At 35.1% G+C, this 17,509-nt stretch overlaps 4 protein-coding genes across 4 annotated transcripts in view; 2 read left to right on the forward strand and 2 right to left on the reverse strand.

Moving 5' to 3' along the window:
* Nucleotides 1-17,509, forward strand: part of LOC143919146 (uncharacterized) — a 1,208,594-nt gene that overhangs the window by 919,682 nt on the left and 271,403 nt on the right. The gene's annotated exons all lie outside the window — the stretch shown is intronic.
* On the reverse strand, nt 615-3,877 carry LOC143919120 (uncharacterized). Its single transcript, XM_077441309.1, has 3 exons — nt 3,717-3,877; nt 3,323-3,585; nt 615-3,242 (listed from the first exon to the last, which is right to left on the reverse strand). The coding sequence occupies exons 2-3, from the start codon at nt 3,437-3,439 to the stop codon at nt 2,217-2,219; spliced, it is 1,143 nt and encodes a 380-aa protein (XP_077297435.1). The 5' UTR covers nt 3,440-3,585; nt 3,717-3,877; the 3' UTR covers nt 615-2,216.
* Nucleotides 10,032-12,185, forward strand: LOC143919136 (uncharacterized). Its single transcript, XM_077441328.1, has 2 exons — nt 10,032-10,402; nt 10,491-12,185. Exons 1-2 carry the CDS (start codon nt 10,289-10,291, stop codon nt 11,361-11,363), a joined length of 987 nt encoding a protein of 328 aa, XP_077297454.1. The 5' UTR covers nt 10,032-10,288; the 3' UTR covers nt 11,364-12,185.
* On the reverse strand, nt 14,489-16,483 carry LOC143919144 (transcription factor Ouib-like). Its single transcript, XM_077441339.1, has 2 exons — nt 16,296-16,483; nt 14,489-16,215 (listed from the first exon to the last, which is right to left on the reverse strand). Exons 1-2 carry the CDS (start codon nt 16,410-16,412, stop codon nt 15,625-15,627), a joined length of 708 nt encoding a protein of 235 aa, XP_077297465.1. The 5' UTR covers nt 16,413-16,483; the 3' UTR covers nt 14,489-15,624.

The following is a 17,509-nucleotide window of genomic DNA, read 5'->3' on the forward strand; positions in this document are numbered from 1 at the left end:
TTTCTTCTTATTTATTTATATTATACTTTTACAAGTGAAGAGCAAAAAATGAAGGTCAAAAATGTATATTAACACCTCCTGCATATATGAAGTCGATAATTATTATTACAACTGGCATTACGTTGGAAAATGTTTTTAAACCTTGCTTCGCACATAGAACTAGCTGATGAATTATAAAATGAAATTCAATCAGAGAATGTCTAATAGTTTGCTGAAGCTGCTGAATAAAACCAATAATTTATCCGACCATATTGGGAGCACCGTCATTACAGAAACAATGTTCTGTAAGTTGATATCCATTTCTTTAAATGTATTTTTAAATTATTTGAAAATGTCAAGACCAGTACACTTCACTTCAACGTTATTGGTATTTTTTATTTTAATTTTCACGAGTCAACACGTGGGTAATTCAAAAGGCTTCTTGGATCAGTGTCTGACCATAGGTCAGGTCATAGGTTCTCCATCACTGTGATAGACGAATAAGACCTGTAATAGTTTAAGTTTCGAATGACAATCAAAATCCTATATGGAATGAATTTATGTAATGTACAATTTATTTTATGTAAATAAATAATTTTGTAATGTATGATAAAAATAAAAATAACTTTTTTTTTGGTGATATATGAAATTTTTTCTTTATAATTTGAAAACAAAAAATTGTCAAGCATTGATACGGGACATTTAAGTGCTACATACATAAATAAAATTAGGAAAAGTAGGTAGGTAATAGTTTATTTTAAAAAATTAGTCTTTTTTAGCCCAATCGTATTTTAACAATGATTTAACTATTTTAATTAAATCTTTTTCCTCTTTTACATGATTGAAAAATTGGGCGCAAGTCATTTTCAAATTATACTGGCAAACCAAAATTGCCTCAACTGTCAGCTTATTTCTTTCATCCGACCATTGTGTTGACATCAGGGAAAATATTCTCTCCACATTAGCATTGTGGGCTGGAATGGCAAATATTCACATAGTTTTATTAAACATGACTTCTGTTCAATATGCTTGGTATCTCTAAAAAACTTCAGCCATTTCTCTTCCATACTCAATTTCCGCGTTGTCTCCCAGTTTTCGTTGGTATTATTTTTATTTAAATAATCTTTTAAATATACGAACTGGTTGAAAAGAAGCTCATTGTTTCCAACATCGATGTTCCTTCCTTGCAAATATTCAACGGTTCGTTCTATTTCCCTCCATTCAGGAACTTGCTTGAGAGTCATCCAATCGAAAGCATTAAACTTTTTGAATGATTGGGACCACTTATCAATGTATTCCACAGCAGTGTTAAAGAAATCGACAGTATGTTTTTCAAAAGTTTCCACTTTGGCACTGTTTCCAGAATCAAGCTTTAAGAGATTCAAAATTTTTTTTGTCGTCATTCCAATAAAATTGGATTTTTTTCTCTCGATCATATGTCTTTTGGTCTCTTCTAATACAGACTTTACTTTCAGGACAGTGATGTTTGATTTTTCTATTTTTTTAATTTGAGATTCAAATGTATTGAGCTGTGAATGCAAGAAGCAAAAATAAGCTTCACTCATTGGATCATCAAAAAAATCTTTAAGGGCTTTTGGTGGTCTGTCTTCGTTAGCGAAAAAATCTTTTAATGGCTGCCACAGATTCAATATTCTTTCAATTGCAGGTAAGAGTGATAACCACCTAGTCCCAACGTAGGATAATAAGTTTTGGTAGGCAACACCAACATATTCACAAAAGTCTTTGAGTTTTTCAGTCCTCACAGTGTAAATGTTAAAGTACTTGAATATCTTGACGACTATTGATTCAACATCGACAGTCAAAACATCAGCGGCTATTGATAGCGCGTTATGAAAACGTGTGCTGGACATCCTATGCCTTCAATATCTCTTTCCAATTCAGAATTCAGTTTAAAAAACACGTTATTTCTTCCAGCTCGGTTTAGACCTCCGAAGTTAGTGTTCGTATTATCTACACAAAAAGCGATAAGCTTATCCATGGGAATATTTAGATTTAGATCCTTGCACAAATCCCGGGACAAATACGGGACCGAGTAGTGAAATACGGGACATGTCCCGTATATACGGGACGTATGGCAACCCTAATGTCTAAATGATTTTATACAAATTTCAAATTTGTGCGGTTTTATCAAATATCACACTTATAAGGCTTTTCCCCTGTGTGAGACCTTAAATGTAACACAATTTCAATTTTTTGAATAAATGATTTTAAACATTTTAAGTATGCAATTTTTTATGTCTTCTAAGATTAGATTTTCGTGAAAATGATTTTAGACAAATTTCACACTTGTAAGGCTTTTCCCCTGTGTGAGATCTTAAATGTAACACAAGATCATTTTTTCGCATAAATGATTTTAAACAAATGTCACATTTGTATGATTTTATCCCAGTATGCAATTTTTTATGTCTTTCAAGGTTATATTGTTGATTAAATGATTTTAAACAGATGTCACATTTGTGTGGTTTTACCCCAGTATGCGATATTTCGTGTGATCCGAGGCCAGATTTATGAAAAAATGATTTTAAACAAATTTCGCATTTGTGTGGTTTTATCCCAGTATGCTGTTTTGCATGTGTCACAAGGCTAGATTTTTTAGAAAATGATTTTAAACAAATTTCACACTTGTAAGGCTTTTCCCCTGTGTGAGATCTTAAATGTAACACAAGATCATTTTTTTGCATAAATGATTTTAAACAAATATCACATGTGTATGATATTATTCCAGCATGCCATTTTTTATGTTTTTCAAGGTTAGATTGTCGAGTAAATGATTTTAAACAAATTTCACATTTGTGGGCTTTTACCCCAGTATGCGATATTTTATGTGACTCAAGGCTATGTTTATGAAAAAATGATTTTAAACAAATTACACATTTGTTTGGTTTTATCCCAGTATGCAATATTTCATGTGATATGAGGGCAGATTTTCGGGAAAATGATTTTAAGCAAATTTCACATTTGAACGGCTTTTCTTTAGTATGTACAACAAGTTTTGATTCACTGAGAAATGGCTTTGAACAAATTTCATTATTCTCTTGGTGAATTGTCGGTAGTGAAGACTCATCGTCCCATGTGACATCTTCCAACAAAACTTCTTCCGTCTTGATGTTCAAGCAATCATCTAACCTCAGTTGGGACGTTTCGTTGCTTCGAAAACAAAGCTTTCGAAAGCTGATTAACGATTCCAAATTGGTCTTACACGAAAGACACACCGTGTCCGGAAACCCGTCGCCTCTTTTAACCTGCAGGTGAAAAAGTAGGATTATTAGTAGAATTAATCAATGGGGTTCACAATAATTGTAACCTGTAATCAGCAACCGACATAAATTTGACAGCAGGTCCGAATGCGTTGCTCAAGACGCTCTGGATGAGGATCGCCGAAGATGGAGACGGAAGTCTCGGCAGGAGCTGGTCCAAGACAAAGCCTGCACTCCATCATCCTTGCATTTAACTCTGACAGGAATGACAAATTTAGACATTTGTTGTCTCAATTTTGGTACTAGTTATACCAGCTTACAGGTAACTGGGCAACTGCTCACTCAAAACTCGTACCAAAGAAGTTACTTATAGGCTATTCCTCAAAATCTGAAGACAATTGCAACCAGGAATGACGAGAGGGAGCATAAAATATGCAAATAATCAGGGCCCAGATTCATAAAGGTCCCAGTCGTAATATTCAAAAAAATACATGCGCACACATATAGGTCTGTTCATACCTAGTCAGCACGTACCGACTTCAGCAGGTATCCGGCCGTACGAAAAGTGTTCTTTGGTACATTTTGTATGGGTATATTCATACCAACCGTCACGTTTACGCCACGGCAGGCTTTCAGCAGTACCCGACATTTCCTGTTCATATCTTAGAGCAACATCCGTCAACGTACCGTATCCGTCTTTTTGGCCATCGTGGAAATATACACGCAAATTACGTGCCATGAGTCTGCCGCTTTGCTGTTTTGGACCAATTATCGATAGTGACAGTTGACAGCTGTTCAATCTTTCGACATGGGCTTTGTCCATCATCCACAAGCTCCTTATACAGTGTCCAAAACTCTCCTTCGGTTTTTCTATTTTTTAACATGGGATGCACATCAAAACGCCTCCGTGCTTTTTTATTGCCTTCGTGAGCTTCTTCTTCCAACAAAAACGCGATTATACATAATTTTTCGTTTGATAAACGCCGAAATTTTTTTACTACTTGTATTCTGACGCGTAGCTACGAATGCACGTGTATGCATTCATATTGCAAGTACTCGACAATACGACGTAAGCAATATTGCGCCGTATCGTCATGGCCTGTAATGTATAAGTAAGCCGATTTTGCCTTGCACTCGGCCAAATTGCTGTAAGCGTGACGTGACCGTGACGTGTAGGTATATATGAATAGAAATGTAATAAAATGACATATTTGAAACGGAGTCGTGCAGTGCTGTTAAGTATGAGCAGACCTGAAATCGTTGATAATTTCACCATATTCTTCAAATTTATTTTCTGGTATCTTCAGCAATTTCATGGTTGAAAAGTGGTCTACCCGTTTAATAAATAAATGGTGAAGAAACACTCGTAGTTTTAAATCCATTCAAACTTTTCACCATATCATGAACATAAAATTTTCCCCAACACTGTGTTGAAAGTATTTAAATGTTTCAAGATGTCCAAAGTAAATTCAAAATCACTCAGCCAGTCATTATCAGTTAATTCGGGAAAGTCGATAATATCTTTCATTTTTTTAAATAGAACGATTTCTTCTTTTGTATTCCATACTCGCCGAAGTATTTTTCCCAGGCTAAGCCATCGAATATGATTATGATAAATAATATCTGTGAACTCAGATTCAATATCTTGAAGAAAAGCAATGAATTGTCTGTGTTTCAAGCCACTCGATCGTATTAAATTTACATGTTTAATAATACAAGATGTCACATGTTCAACTTTTAACACATTTTTGTACAATACTTGTTGATGTATAATACAATGAATTATAATTAAATTGTAATCAGGACAATTTTTGCAAATTTTATCCTGGATAAAATTCAATCTTTAAGTGATTTCAATGACAAAAGCTCTTCAATAATTTCAAATTTAGAGTTACATCCGCGTATGAAAATTAATAACTGTGCGGTATCTTTTCGATCATACTTTCGTCGAGATCTATCGAGTATCATGTGATGGATTCTAATATTGATGATATTGCTCATTAAATTTTGGCCCAAATTCGAATTGTATCTTATGTCAGAAACGATAAAACATTAACAAATCAACAAAAAAAATTTTAGATCATCATCAAAATGTAAACTGTAACGAACGGTTTTACGCGCGCTTATCTGATCTCGCGGTGGGAGGTCCAGAGGGCGTTTACTCCGTTCTTCTTCCAAGGGTCGGGTTAAATGGAAACGTGGACTAACCTTGGGATACAGTTATATAGTCGGGGAGGTTCCTGACTGCAAATCGTCTCGTTGATTTCAAACAGCTTCCTCGTGGTTGGGAGCTGGCTCTGCGGTCCTCTGGTCGGTCCTCTCACGGCTGGATTTTTCTCCGGAAACGGCGTGAGGAATACAGGGGACGTTGTGCTGGAACTCAGGGGAGGGAGTGATGCTACACTCGACCTCACAGCGGTTCTTCAGCACTGATGGTGGATCTCTGGGCCCCGTCTACCCCCGGAGACGTGCACAGGAGAGATCTTCACAAGAGAGAGACGTGCACAGGAGAGAGACGTGCACAGGAGAGAGGGCGAGTGTTGCCCTATGGGACTATGGGGAGAACGTCGCGTTACAAAACTTTTTTTGAATTTTGCTCGCGGGCCGCACCAAAATACTTGGCGGGCCGCGGTTTGCCCGGGCCTGCTCTAATATTATATATATCATAGGTAGTAATGTTGATGTGATGTCTAATATTTTAAATAAATAATTGAATTATGTAGGTGATTGGTTGTGTGAAAATAAATTAAAACTAAATGTGATATTTATTGGAAATATGTATGTATGTATGTATATGTGTGTGTACATGTAATGAACGGTATTTCGCGCGTCTTTATGCAGAGGGCGTGATACGTCGTTATTCTTCCAAGAGTCGTGTTATGTAGGAAACGTGGACTAACCTTGGGATAGTTATATAAATGTATATAGTCGGGGAGGCTCCTGACTGCAAGTCGTGTGCGTTGATAACAGCTCTTCCGGAAGCTGGCTCTCTGCGGTCTGGTCACAGCAGCGGGAGGGGGGAGGCAGGAGACAAACTCCGTACTGCCTCGTGTGGACACAAGATGGCGATCTCTGGGCGTCTCTGAAGACGCTCGGCGGAGATGCTGGAGGGAGGTCCGTCCCGGTCGGTGGCTGGAGATGGAGAGACCGCGTCTCGACCCTTCTCGAGACGGGTAGGGTGTTTGGCGCGGTAAAGTAACTGGTGCCAACCTAAAGGTTACTACCGCTACCAACTGAAGGGACACTTGGGAGAACGTCGCGTTACACGCATAATATATTCATCAATAATATTTACAAAAAAAACTGTTATTAACTTAATATTTAGTTGTCCCTCCCCTTTAAATTATAAAAAAAAATTATTTATAATAAAATTAAAATTGTAAGAGTCAATTTAATATAAAATAAATTACAATATTTAGAAATTTAATTAAAACATTGTGTATCGGATTTAAATCCGGTGAATTACCTGGCCATAACAAAATTCGACTATTTTTTGTGGTCAGGTAGTTGTTAATTGTTTTGGCCGTGTGACATCTTGCATAAAAATGTAATTATGTGCATCCATCCCCTCTGATTCAAAATAAGGCAAAAATCCGTTCAACAAAATTTTTTTGTATTGATCTTGCCCCAATGTACGGGTCCAGCCACTTATGGGTCCAGCCTCTTTTCCGCTAATAACGGACCACACCATACAGATGCATTATATTTTGTTGTTTGAATGGTGCATTCGTCGCTCAGCTTCTCGCAAGGTCCTCTTCTGATGTATTGGACAACATCTGTCGTTGTCCTTAGAATTCTTTCGTCAGAGAAACAAACCTAAAATGAATGAAAAATTAGTACATAAGAGGTTATCAAGTATTTTTTAGTTTAATATTAATATTTAAGCAATACCTTTTTCCAATCATCAAAAGTCCATTGCTGATGTTCCTGAGATTTTTTTTTCATCGTTGGTGTCAATTTTGGCTTTTTTATGGGAGTTCGGCTCTTGATGTTAACTTCACGAAATCTACGTTGCATCGTCCTTGTGGAAATATCGATACCCTCTTGGTTCAGAGTAGCTTGAATACCTTTATTAGGCACCTTACGGTTCTCCAAAGCTATGATGATGATTTTTCGATCCGTTCGCGGTGTGGTTTTTCGTTTTCTCCCACATTGTAGTTGGAGAAACTCCCGATTGCACCAATTGTGCAATATAGGTTACCGTAGGGTGAGAAACATGATTTTTTTTTGCAATTTGTCTGTAACTATATGTCTTTTCACTAATAAGCGTTGCAATGGCCACTTTCACATCTTCTGAAATGGTTTTTTTGGAGCCATTTAAAAAAAAAGTTTTTGATTAAAAAATCAAAAAATATATTACAGCGAACGTATAAACAATATAGATTATACACAATAATTTTAATTTACAACTTTTATTTAAAATATTTATATATAAGTGTTCGGAGCGCTATCACCACTCCGTCTCTGGCTCTCATAATAAACGCACGTTCTTCAACATGCCAGTCGTCTCATCCGTTCATCCCCCATATATTCATAAAACTTCCACGTTCGGGGAATCCGCTGTACTTACTGCTAAACAACAAACCTTTGAGAATATTTTGCGATTATTTGTGTATTTGATTTGTTATTTCCCTTCGTGCAGTCGTGAAAATGTTGTATATTTCCAAGATTTTTTAAAATCCAATTCCCGGGACACGAGACTACAAAAATTTCGTGAATTCCCGGTAATGTCTGTCACGGGTTGACCCGGGCCAGAAACCCTACAGTGCAGTACTCTTCACTTCAACGTTATTGCTATTTTTTATTTTAATTTTCACGCGTCAACACGTGGGTCATTCTAAAGGCTTCTTGGATCAGTGTCTGACCATAGGTCAGGTCATAGGTTCTCTATCACCGTAATAGACGAATAAGACCAGTCACAGTTAAAGTTTCGAATGACAATCAAAATACTATATGGAATGAATTTATGTAATGTACAATTTATTATATGTAAATAAATAATTTTGTAATGTATGATAAAAATAAAAACTTTATTTTTGTAATGTATGAAATATTTTATTTACAATTTGAAAAGAAAATTGTATAAAAATGGGGGTGGGAGGGTGTTTGCCAACGTGCAAGTCGGTTAATAGAATTTTTACAGCACATCACTGCTTTTTCCCCGTGTGGGATCTTAAATGTAACACAAGTTTATATATATGTCTAAATGATTTTATACAAATTTCACATGTGGCGGCTCGCTATACGACATTGTCGAGTTCGGTCACCTTCCTGTGAGTTGGGATCAACTCGGCTGTGTTCAGAGTGGCTACCGCACTCCGTCTCTGGCTATCATAATAAAAGCGCGTGCATCAACATACCAGTCGTCTCATTCGTTCATCCCCATACACATTTGTGTGGTTTTATCTCAGCATGCAATTTTCTATGGGTTGTGGCTATTTGCAGGTACTATATCTGCGACAGGCGCAAAGCCTTCTGCGCATGCGCGTGAACTGTCACTGTCAGCGTGTTTACTGTTAAAAGTTTTACTATACGTCTCTAGTGACGTAGAGTAGAAAATATAATCCAAATTAGTTAATATTATTAATTGTTAGAAAATTATTATCATATACAACGTATAATACCTACATGCAAGTACAAGCCGCGAACTAGCTAAATGATATAAATCTATTATAATAACGTGCGACATTTATTTGTCTCATTGATAATGAACGATTGATTAAACAAGTCTAGCACACATTAAATGTAAGAAAATATAATCGGATATTTCTGATAAAAATAATCAAGATTTCAATTAATTAACATTTATTTAATAATTTTAGAATCACCAGATTGGAAGAAATTTTCGAATTCACAAAAGGACAAACTTTTAAAGATTACGAATGCGTGAAACAATACTTTTATAAATTTTGTCAACAAAATTACCAGCCATTTGTTGTAAACTGCCACAACAGTAAACAAATAATTTATGTTTGCTGTCATGGCGTTCAAAGAAAATCAAAATGTGAAGGAATGAGACCACATCAAAACTATTTATACAAAGGATGTCCAGCAAAAATAAACATGTATAAATCTAAAGACAATTTGTGGAAGTTCACGCGCATGCGCAGAAGGCTTTGCGCTTTTCGCAGATATAGTACCTGCAAATAGCCACAACCATAAATATTTGATACCAAATTCGCCATGTTTAAGCTGTATGTATTACAAATACGGAGCAAAGCCGGGTAAAACAACCAGTATATTATAGGGGATGAACGAATGAGACGACTGGCATGTTAATGCACGTGTTTATTATATGACAGCTGAAGATAGAGTGAGTAGTGGCTCTCCGAACCCAGCCGAGTTGGTTCCCACTCGCAGGAAGGCAACCAAACTCGACCATGTCGTATAAGCGAGCCGCCACAATATTATATTTTCAAATACAAATTAGAGGGATATTTTGAAAGCTTATGATAACGAGAATGTAAACGAATTTCAAACTATACGTCTTTCTTATACCGAATATTTTGACCGGGACCGTTCTGGATCTATCCTGATAATTTGCATATTCTGTGTATAAAACATTAATTATTTAGAAAAGTTAATAACGTATATAAGATACAAACAAATATACAAAAAAAAATAATGTATTAATTTTACGTTCTGGTATAACAATTTGGAAACAACGTTCAGTCAGTTATAAACAATATTTTTGTCCCTGATAATATTCTCAACAGTTTTGGTTGACGGTAATTAGACTATTCGTCACATTGGGGTGGTCACAAAGACAATTTTTGCCATGAAAATCGCGAATACACAATATTTGGCACTCAAGTTCTCGTTACTATGATAGTTATTGTTAGTATGATGGACTTTTCGGCTGCCAGATGTTCCGTTATATAGATTTTAGTGACTTTGTGACGAGTAATTTGTGACCAGTAATCACCGAACCCTGGTTGACACTATCTGTTTGGTACGAATATTTTGGTACGAAATGTCACTGAGAAGTTGTCCAGTTACCTGAAAGTTGGTATAACTAGTACCAAATTTTGACCAAAGCTGTCACTAAAATATAGCAAGATCGGTTGCTGTCACAGTTAAATGCAGGGACGATGGAGTGCAGACTTTGTCTTGGACCAGCTCCGGCCGAGACTTCCGTCTCCATCTTCAGCGATCCTCATCCACAGCGTCTGGAGCAACGCATTCGGACCTGCTGTCAAATTCAGGTCGGATTCTGTTTACGGTTTACAATTATTGTCGACCCAATTCGTTAACTCTTCGCATCGCTCAATCCTACTTTTTTTTCTTCTGCAGGTTAAAAGAGGCGACGGGTTGCCGGACACGGTGTGTCTTTCGTGTAAGACCAATCTGGAATTGTTAATCAGCTTTCGGGAGGCTTGTTTTCGAAGCTACGAAACGTCTCAACTGAGATTAGATGATTGCTTGAAGATCAAGACTGAAGAAGTTTTGTTGGAAGACGTGATATGGGACGATGAGCCTGCATTACCGACCATTCACCAAAATAATAGTGAAATTAGTTCACAAGCATTTCCCAGTGAAACTAAACTTATTTTACACGAAAGATCACATACTGGAGAAAAGTACACGTGTGACATTTGTCTAAAATCGTATTCACAAAGATCTAACCTTACGTTTCATAAAAAATCGCATACTGGGATAAGATCACACAGATGTGACATTTGTTTGAAATCATTTATTCGAAAACATCACCTTGCGTCACATTTAAGATCTCACACGGGGGAAAAGCCTTACAAGTGTGAAATTTGTTTAAAATCATTTTCTGAGCAATCTAGCCTCAGGATACATGAAAAATCGCATACTGAACCACACGTTAAACTGCACAAATGTGAAATTTGTTTAAAATCTTTTTCTCGAAAATCTAGCCTCGTGATGCATGTAAAATTGCATACTGGGAAGAAGCCATACAAATGTGACATTTGTTTAAAATCATTTGCTGAAAAATCTAACCTTGAAAAACATAAAAAAGTGCATACTGGGATAAAACCACACAAATGCGACATTTGTTTAAAATCATTTGCTCAAAAAACTGTACTTGTAATCCATTTAAGAACTCACACGGGCGAAAAGCCTTACGAGTGTGAAATTTGTTTAAAATCATTTGCTCAAAAATGTAAGCTACAGTTACATAAAACAAAGGCACACTAGGATAAAACCACACAAATGTGAAATTTGTTTAAAATCATTTTCTGAAAAATCTAGCCTCGTGTGTCATAAAAAATCGCAAACTGGGATACAAATACAACCATACCAATATGACATTTGTTTAAAATCATTTATTCAAAAAAATGTACTTGTATTGCATTTAAGAATTCACACGGGGGAAAAGCCTCACAAGTGTGAAATTTGTTTAAAATCATTTGCTCAAAAATCTAGCCTTGAGTCACATAAAATATCGCATACTGGGATAAAACCACACAAATGCGACATTTGTTTAAAATCATTTACTCAAAAAACTAGCTTCTTGTCTCATGAAAAATCGCATACTTGTATACAACCATACAAATTTGACATTTGTTTAAAATCATACATTCGAAAAGATAGACTGGTAATACATTTAAGATCTCACACAGGGCAAAAGCCTTACAAGTGTGAAATTTGTTTAAAATCATTTTCTACTAAAACTTTCCTCGAGTCACATAAAAGATTGCATACTGGGATAAAACCGTACAAATGTGACATTTGTTTAAAATCATTTATCCAGAAATGTAACCTTGTGCGTCATAAAAAATCTCATAACGTCGAATAATAACAATATGCATATATGTATGTATAAAAAGATTCTTTATTATATAAATACTGTTTAAATTTGCTTACTAGGATCCCAATCCGGGTCTCCGGGTTAGCATGCTTAAGAAATTTTTTCACAATACACATTAAGGAGTAATAAGATTGAAGATCACCTGATGAGTGATAATATATGTATATTTTCACATGTTGCAAATAAAAGTCATGATTAAAAATCATTGTAAAAATAATAGATAGATTTTTATTTTATCCTTAGTACTTAATAATGGTTAAAGGTTGAATGAGTTTTACATTAATAGCGTGAATGATATAGTTAACTCAGTTAAAATTAGGCATAATAGTGTGATTGCTGATGTAAGTATGGGTTTAAATAAGTTTGAAAGGTTTAAATTAGTGGGAATAGTGGTGTATTGAAAGGCATGAAATCGGTTTCTAGTATGGATGGATTGACTGCATATTTTAGTCAACACTTGGAAATTTGTTGGAGCTCAGTTATTGAAATGAATAAATATGTGTTTGGAAATGATATCCGTCCCAGAAGCACGAAAGGTGTGTACTATTTTACCTGTACCAAAGGTTCTTGGTACACACAGAGCCTGTGAAATGAGGCCCATCGATGCATTTTCCAATTGTTGAGGAGATTCTGGAGTAAATCGTGATTATTCAGTTGATATGAGTTCATTTATGTGAATGATTGTTTGATTGTGGAACAGTCTGAATTTAGAGAGAGACATCCAACAGAAACCGCTATCCATTTGGTTGTTTCTAACTGGATGGAGACGATGGACAAATCAGGTCAGCTTGTTGGAGCAGTCTTCTTGGATTATAAACGAGCATTTGAGACGAAAGAGTATCATCTTTTTGCAGACGATACTCATATTAATTCATATCATAGGTAGTAATGTTGATGTGATGTCTAATATTTTAAATAAATAATTGAATTATGTAGGTGATTGGTTGTGTGAAAATAAATTAAAACTAAATGTGATATATATTAGAAATACAGTACCGTGCAGAGAAATCGCATCACTTTCAATTGTTCGATGTTTTCGATTTTTTTTAATTACATGAAGCTATACACGAGTTTTTTTGGTTTTATTATTTGATTTCGACTATTTAACATGTTTTACGATTAAAAAAGATTATTTATATTTTTAAATTAAGGCGAGATACGAATTAAAAAAAAAAATGCACAATAGGGCATTTTTCTTATATGTATTTCAAATGTCTCTAGCTTAAATAATATTACAGTATATATTTTTTTATTAATTAAAATACATAGGTAATGGACATATGACAACAATATAATATTTACTAGACCAGTGGTTCTCAAGTGCGGCCACGGTGGCCGCATCGGTCACTAGTGGATTTTACTGCGGCTACAAACGACTTAATAGTAAATAATACTAATATTTAAAAAAAATTAAATATATTTTAAAAACTACAAAAAAGTAACTTTACAATAATATTATAGAAACCATGCTCATCAATGACAAACTAAAATTATAGCGAAAAGCCTTGTAACAGAAGTTGAAAATGACAATTTTTCAATTTTGTCCTATGTTAGTGATTCCATAGATAAGATGACAGAAATAACTTCAAAATTAAAATTAAAACTTAAAATAATAGTGTCTTAAATCTCTGAATCTGGAACTGGATAAAAGGTTCGACGAATTGAATATTTTTAAAACTGTTTCTTTTGTATCTTCCCCTTATATTATGATGACAAATGAAAATTTCATAGTACTACAAAATAGATTAAAATCATTTTCAGTATTGAGATTAATTAACTGGGCTAACGTAAAATATGCATTATTAAAAATTCGTCATGATCAAGTATGTACTTAATAACCATTTTAATAATATTTCGGTTCAAAAATTTTTCGGAAATATACGTTGACAATGAAACAAACCAATATACAGATTTGGCAACAATTGCTTTATTAATATTGTCTATTTTTCCCACTACCGTATATTGGGAAAGATCATTCAGTGTAATGCACTTAATTAAAAACAAATTCAGAAACCATAAAAGCAGCAATGCGGCTTGTATTGGAAGAAAGGAGTATTGAGCAATTTCCATTTGCATTATTATGAAATAAATAGATACCAAAATGTTAAAATTTCTTTTATTTTATGAATAAATTGATCCACTTTTTTTGTAACTTTAATTTATTTGATTAAATTTGGTGCGGCCACCAGACATTTCCATGGGACCACTATTATCACCTGTGCGGCCACGGTAAAATTTCGCCTGAGAACCACTGTACTAGACCCTCTTCTTGCTTTTATGAGGGCATCGATACCTGCCGGCAAGGACAAGACGATTTTTTTTAATATGTCATCCTAAATTTCTTCAAACCATACATTTTCAACAGTTTTTTAAACTTATAATATGTCCCAGGGTGTTGTTTTTATTCCCTTTGCTTTATAATAACCCATAAATATTCGATAGGTTGTAAGTCGAGACTATTGTCTGGTCATTTTAGTGATGAATATCTACTTTCTTTGTTTTTTTTTTATTTGTAAAAAAAATAGCCGTCCAAACTTAATAAAATGCTATTAAATTTGTTTGATGATATCTATCACTTAAATACAATAAATATCATTTTTGCCCGATGATAATTTGCAAAATATATATACATACATATATGTACATCTTATACGTACAGACCAAACTCACGTTTAATCAAAGGCCCATCGACATGCTGAAGATGGTTATAAGCTTAAACTAGGATAGATAGAATAAATTTGTATAATACGTTAGATCGATAGGTATCAGAGTTAACTCCTCTCAACTATCTATAAATTATTACCCACAAGTACGAGTGTATAAATAGTGGGCGCTCGATTGGGACGATTGCAGACCAATAAACAACTTCTACAACCCAGCTGCGTTTTTTTTTCCGATCCTGGAAACCCCCATTCACGTCCTCGGGACAATACTAATGAATTTGGAAATTCTAAGATTTGTTAACAAAGTTCACCAGTTGATCCTCTAAAAAGGTTTACGTTTTCTTTTTATTTTATTTTTATTATACTTTTACAAGTGAAGAGCAAAAAAAAATTAAGGTCACCGTCAAAAATGTATATTAAGACCTCTTGTATTTATAAAATTGGTGACTATTATTAGAACTGACACTACAATGGAAAATGTTTTAAAACCTTGCTTCGCACATAGAACCAGCTGATATATTATTAAATGAAATTCAATCACAGAATGCCTAATAGTTTGCCTAAGCTGCTGAATAAAACCAATATTTTTTCCCACCGTCATTACAGAAACAATGTTCTGTAAGTTGATATCCATTTCTTTAAATGTATTTTTAAATTATTTTAAAATGTCAAGACCAGTACACTTCACTTCAACGTTATTGGTATTTTTTAATTTAATTTTCACGTGTCAACACGTGGGTTATTCAAAAGGCTTCTTGGATCAGTGTCTGGCCAAGAAGCCGTCAGGTCATAAGTGAAGGACGAATAAGACCCGTCACAGTTTAAGTTTCGAATGACAATCAAGATAATATATGGAATGAATTAATGTAATGTATAATTTATTTAATCCAAATAAATAATTTTGTAATGTATGATAAAAATAAAAAAAACTTTTTTTTTTGTTATGTATGAAATTTTTTCTGGTTGATAGAATTTTTACAGCACATCACTGCTTTTCCCCCATGTGGGATCTTAAATGTAACACAAGTTGACATTTATAAATAAATGATTTTAAACAAGTGTCACATTTGAATGGCTTTTCTCCAGTATGTGATGTTTTGTGTAAAATAAGTTTAGATTTACTGAGTAATGTCTTTTCCCCTGTGTGAGATATTAAATGTATCACAAGTTTATTTTTTAGGATAAATGATTTTAAACAAACGTCACATTTGTATGGTTGTATCCCAGGATGCAATTTTTTATGTGCCTCGAGGCTAGGTTTACGAGAAAAGGATTTTAAGCAAATGACACATTTTAACGGCTTTTCTTTAGTATGTACAACAAGTTTTGATTCACTGGGAAATGGCTTTGAACAAATTTCATTATTCTCTTGGTGAATTGTCGGTAGTGAAGGCTCATCGTCCCATATTACATTTTCCAGGAAAACTTCTTCCCTCTTGATGTTCAAGCAGTCATCTAACCTCAGTTGGGACGTTTCGTTGCTTCGAAAACAAGCCTTTCGAAAGCTGATCAACGATTCCAGATTGGTCTTACACGAAAGACACACCGTGTCCGGCAACCGGTCACCTCTTTTGACCTGCAGATGAAAAAGTAGAATTAAGAGAACAGTTAACCAATTGGGTCCACAACAATTGTAACCTGTAACCAGCAACCGACATAAATTTGACAGCAGGTCCGAATGCGATGCTCAAGACACTCTGGATGAGGATCGCCGAAGATGGAGACGGAAGACTCGGCAGGAGCTGGTCCAAGACAAAGCCTGCACTCTATCATCCTTGCATTTAACTCTGACAGCAACGGCAAATTTAGACATTTGTTGTCTCAATTTTGGTACTAGTTATACCAACTAACAGGTAACTGGGCAACTGCTCACCCAAAACTCGTACCAAAGAAGTTGCTCATAGGCTATTCCTCAAAATCTGAAGACAGTGGCAACCAGGACTGACGAGAGGGGGCATAGAATATGCAAATAATCAGGACCCAGATTCAGAAAGGTCCCGATCGAAATATTCCAAAAAATACATGCGCACACATATAAAGTATAGTTTGAAATTCGTTTTCATTTTCTTTATATGCAAAAACTAGATGCATTTTCATTTACCTTAATTTCTTAGAAATTAATCAAAACAAACTGAAACAAGCGCAAAAATCTGTCCCTGAACATTTATATTTATTTCAACTTTTACCCTGAACATAAAAATTTTAAAATTAAAATGAAGTTTTCACAATATACAGATAGTGAAATTTTAGTACGCGGGACAGATGTGTTGCCCGTGTCCCGGTCTAAGAAAACAACGTTTGTGTTTGTAAGAGGATCGTTTATTTTTGTTCAATTATTATAATGGTTATTGTATGTACGAAGAAGTTGAGCTTCGGAGAAGTGAGCTGGTTGAACTCCAGAGGTTCTCTCTAATGTTTGGAGCTGGTGCTTCGCTTTATATACGTTCTGGCTTGAAGCCTGCCGTCTCCAGGACATGTGATTTATCCGTGTGTTGACCTGTTTTAAAGGCACGTATTTTCGGGACACGTGTGTTGATCTGTTATCGGGGCGCGTGTTTTATAGCTATGGGGTCAGCGCCAGGACGTCGTTCATTTCAGAATGCGTTCGTGTGCCACGTTTTAACGTCTTTCAGGACACGTATTCCAATTTCCTGATGACATCACTGTTGGGTTTCGTTCGTTTTACGATCAAGCGATGAACTCTTTCATCTGGAATGGTCAAAGGGGACGTTGCCCTTGAGTTATGCTTGTTTGTACAGGAGCGATAATGATTGGTGTGAAATGTATGAGATCACTGTTTTTGATTTGATAGAGTTTACAGCACATCACTGCTTTTCCCCCATGTGGGACCTTAAATGTAACACAAGTTT

The sequence above is a fragment of the Arctopsyche grandis genome, chromosome 11, assembly GCF_051622035.1.
Source record: "Arctopsyche grandis isolate Sample6627 chromosome 11, ASM5162203v2, whole genome shotgun sequence".
Lineage (NCBI taxonomy): Eukaryota > Metazoa > Arthropoda > Insecta > Trichoptera > Hydropsychidae > Arctopsyche > Arctopsyche grandis.

Coding starts and splice junctions, on each gene's coding strand:
- LOC143919136 (XM_077441328.1), top strand. CDS start 10,289: ATGGAGTGCAGACTTTGTCTTGGACCAGCTCCGGCCGAGACTTCCGTC. Junction 10,403..10,490: donor GGACCTGCTGTCAAATTCAG/GTCGGATTCTGT, acceptor TTTCTTCTGCAG/GTTAAAAGAGGCGACGGGTT.
- LOC143919120 (XM_077441309.1), bottom strand. CDS start 3,439: ATGATGGAGTGCAGGCTTTGTCTTGGACCAGCTCCTGCCGAGACTTCC. Junction 3,243..3,322: donor GGACCTGCTGTCAAATTTAT/GTCGGTTGCTGA, acceptor TTTCACCTGCAG/GTTAAAAGAGGCGACGGGTT.
- LOC143919144 (XM_077441339.1), bottom strand. CDS start 16,412: ATGATAGAGTGCAGGCTTTGTCTTGGACCAGCTCCTGCCGAGTCTTCC. Junction 16,216..16,295: donor GGACCTGCTGTCAAATTTAT/GTCGGTTGCTGG, acceptor TTTCATCTGCAG/GTCAAAAGAGGTGACCGGTT.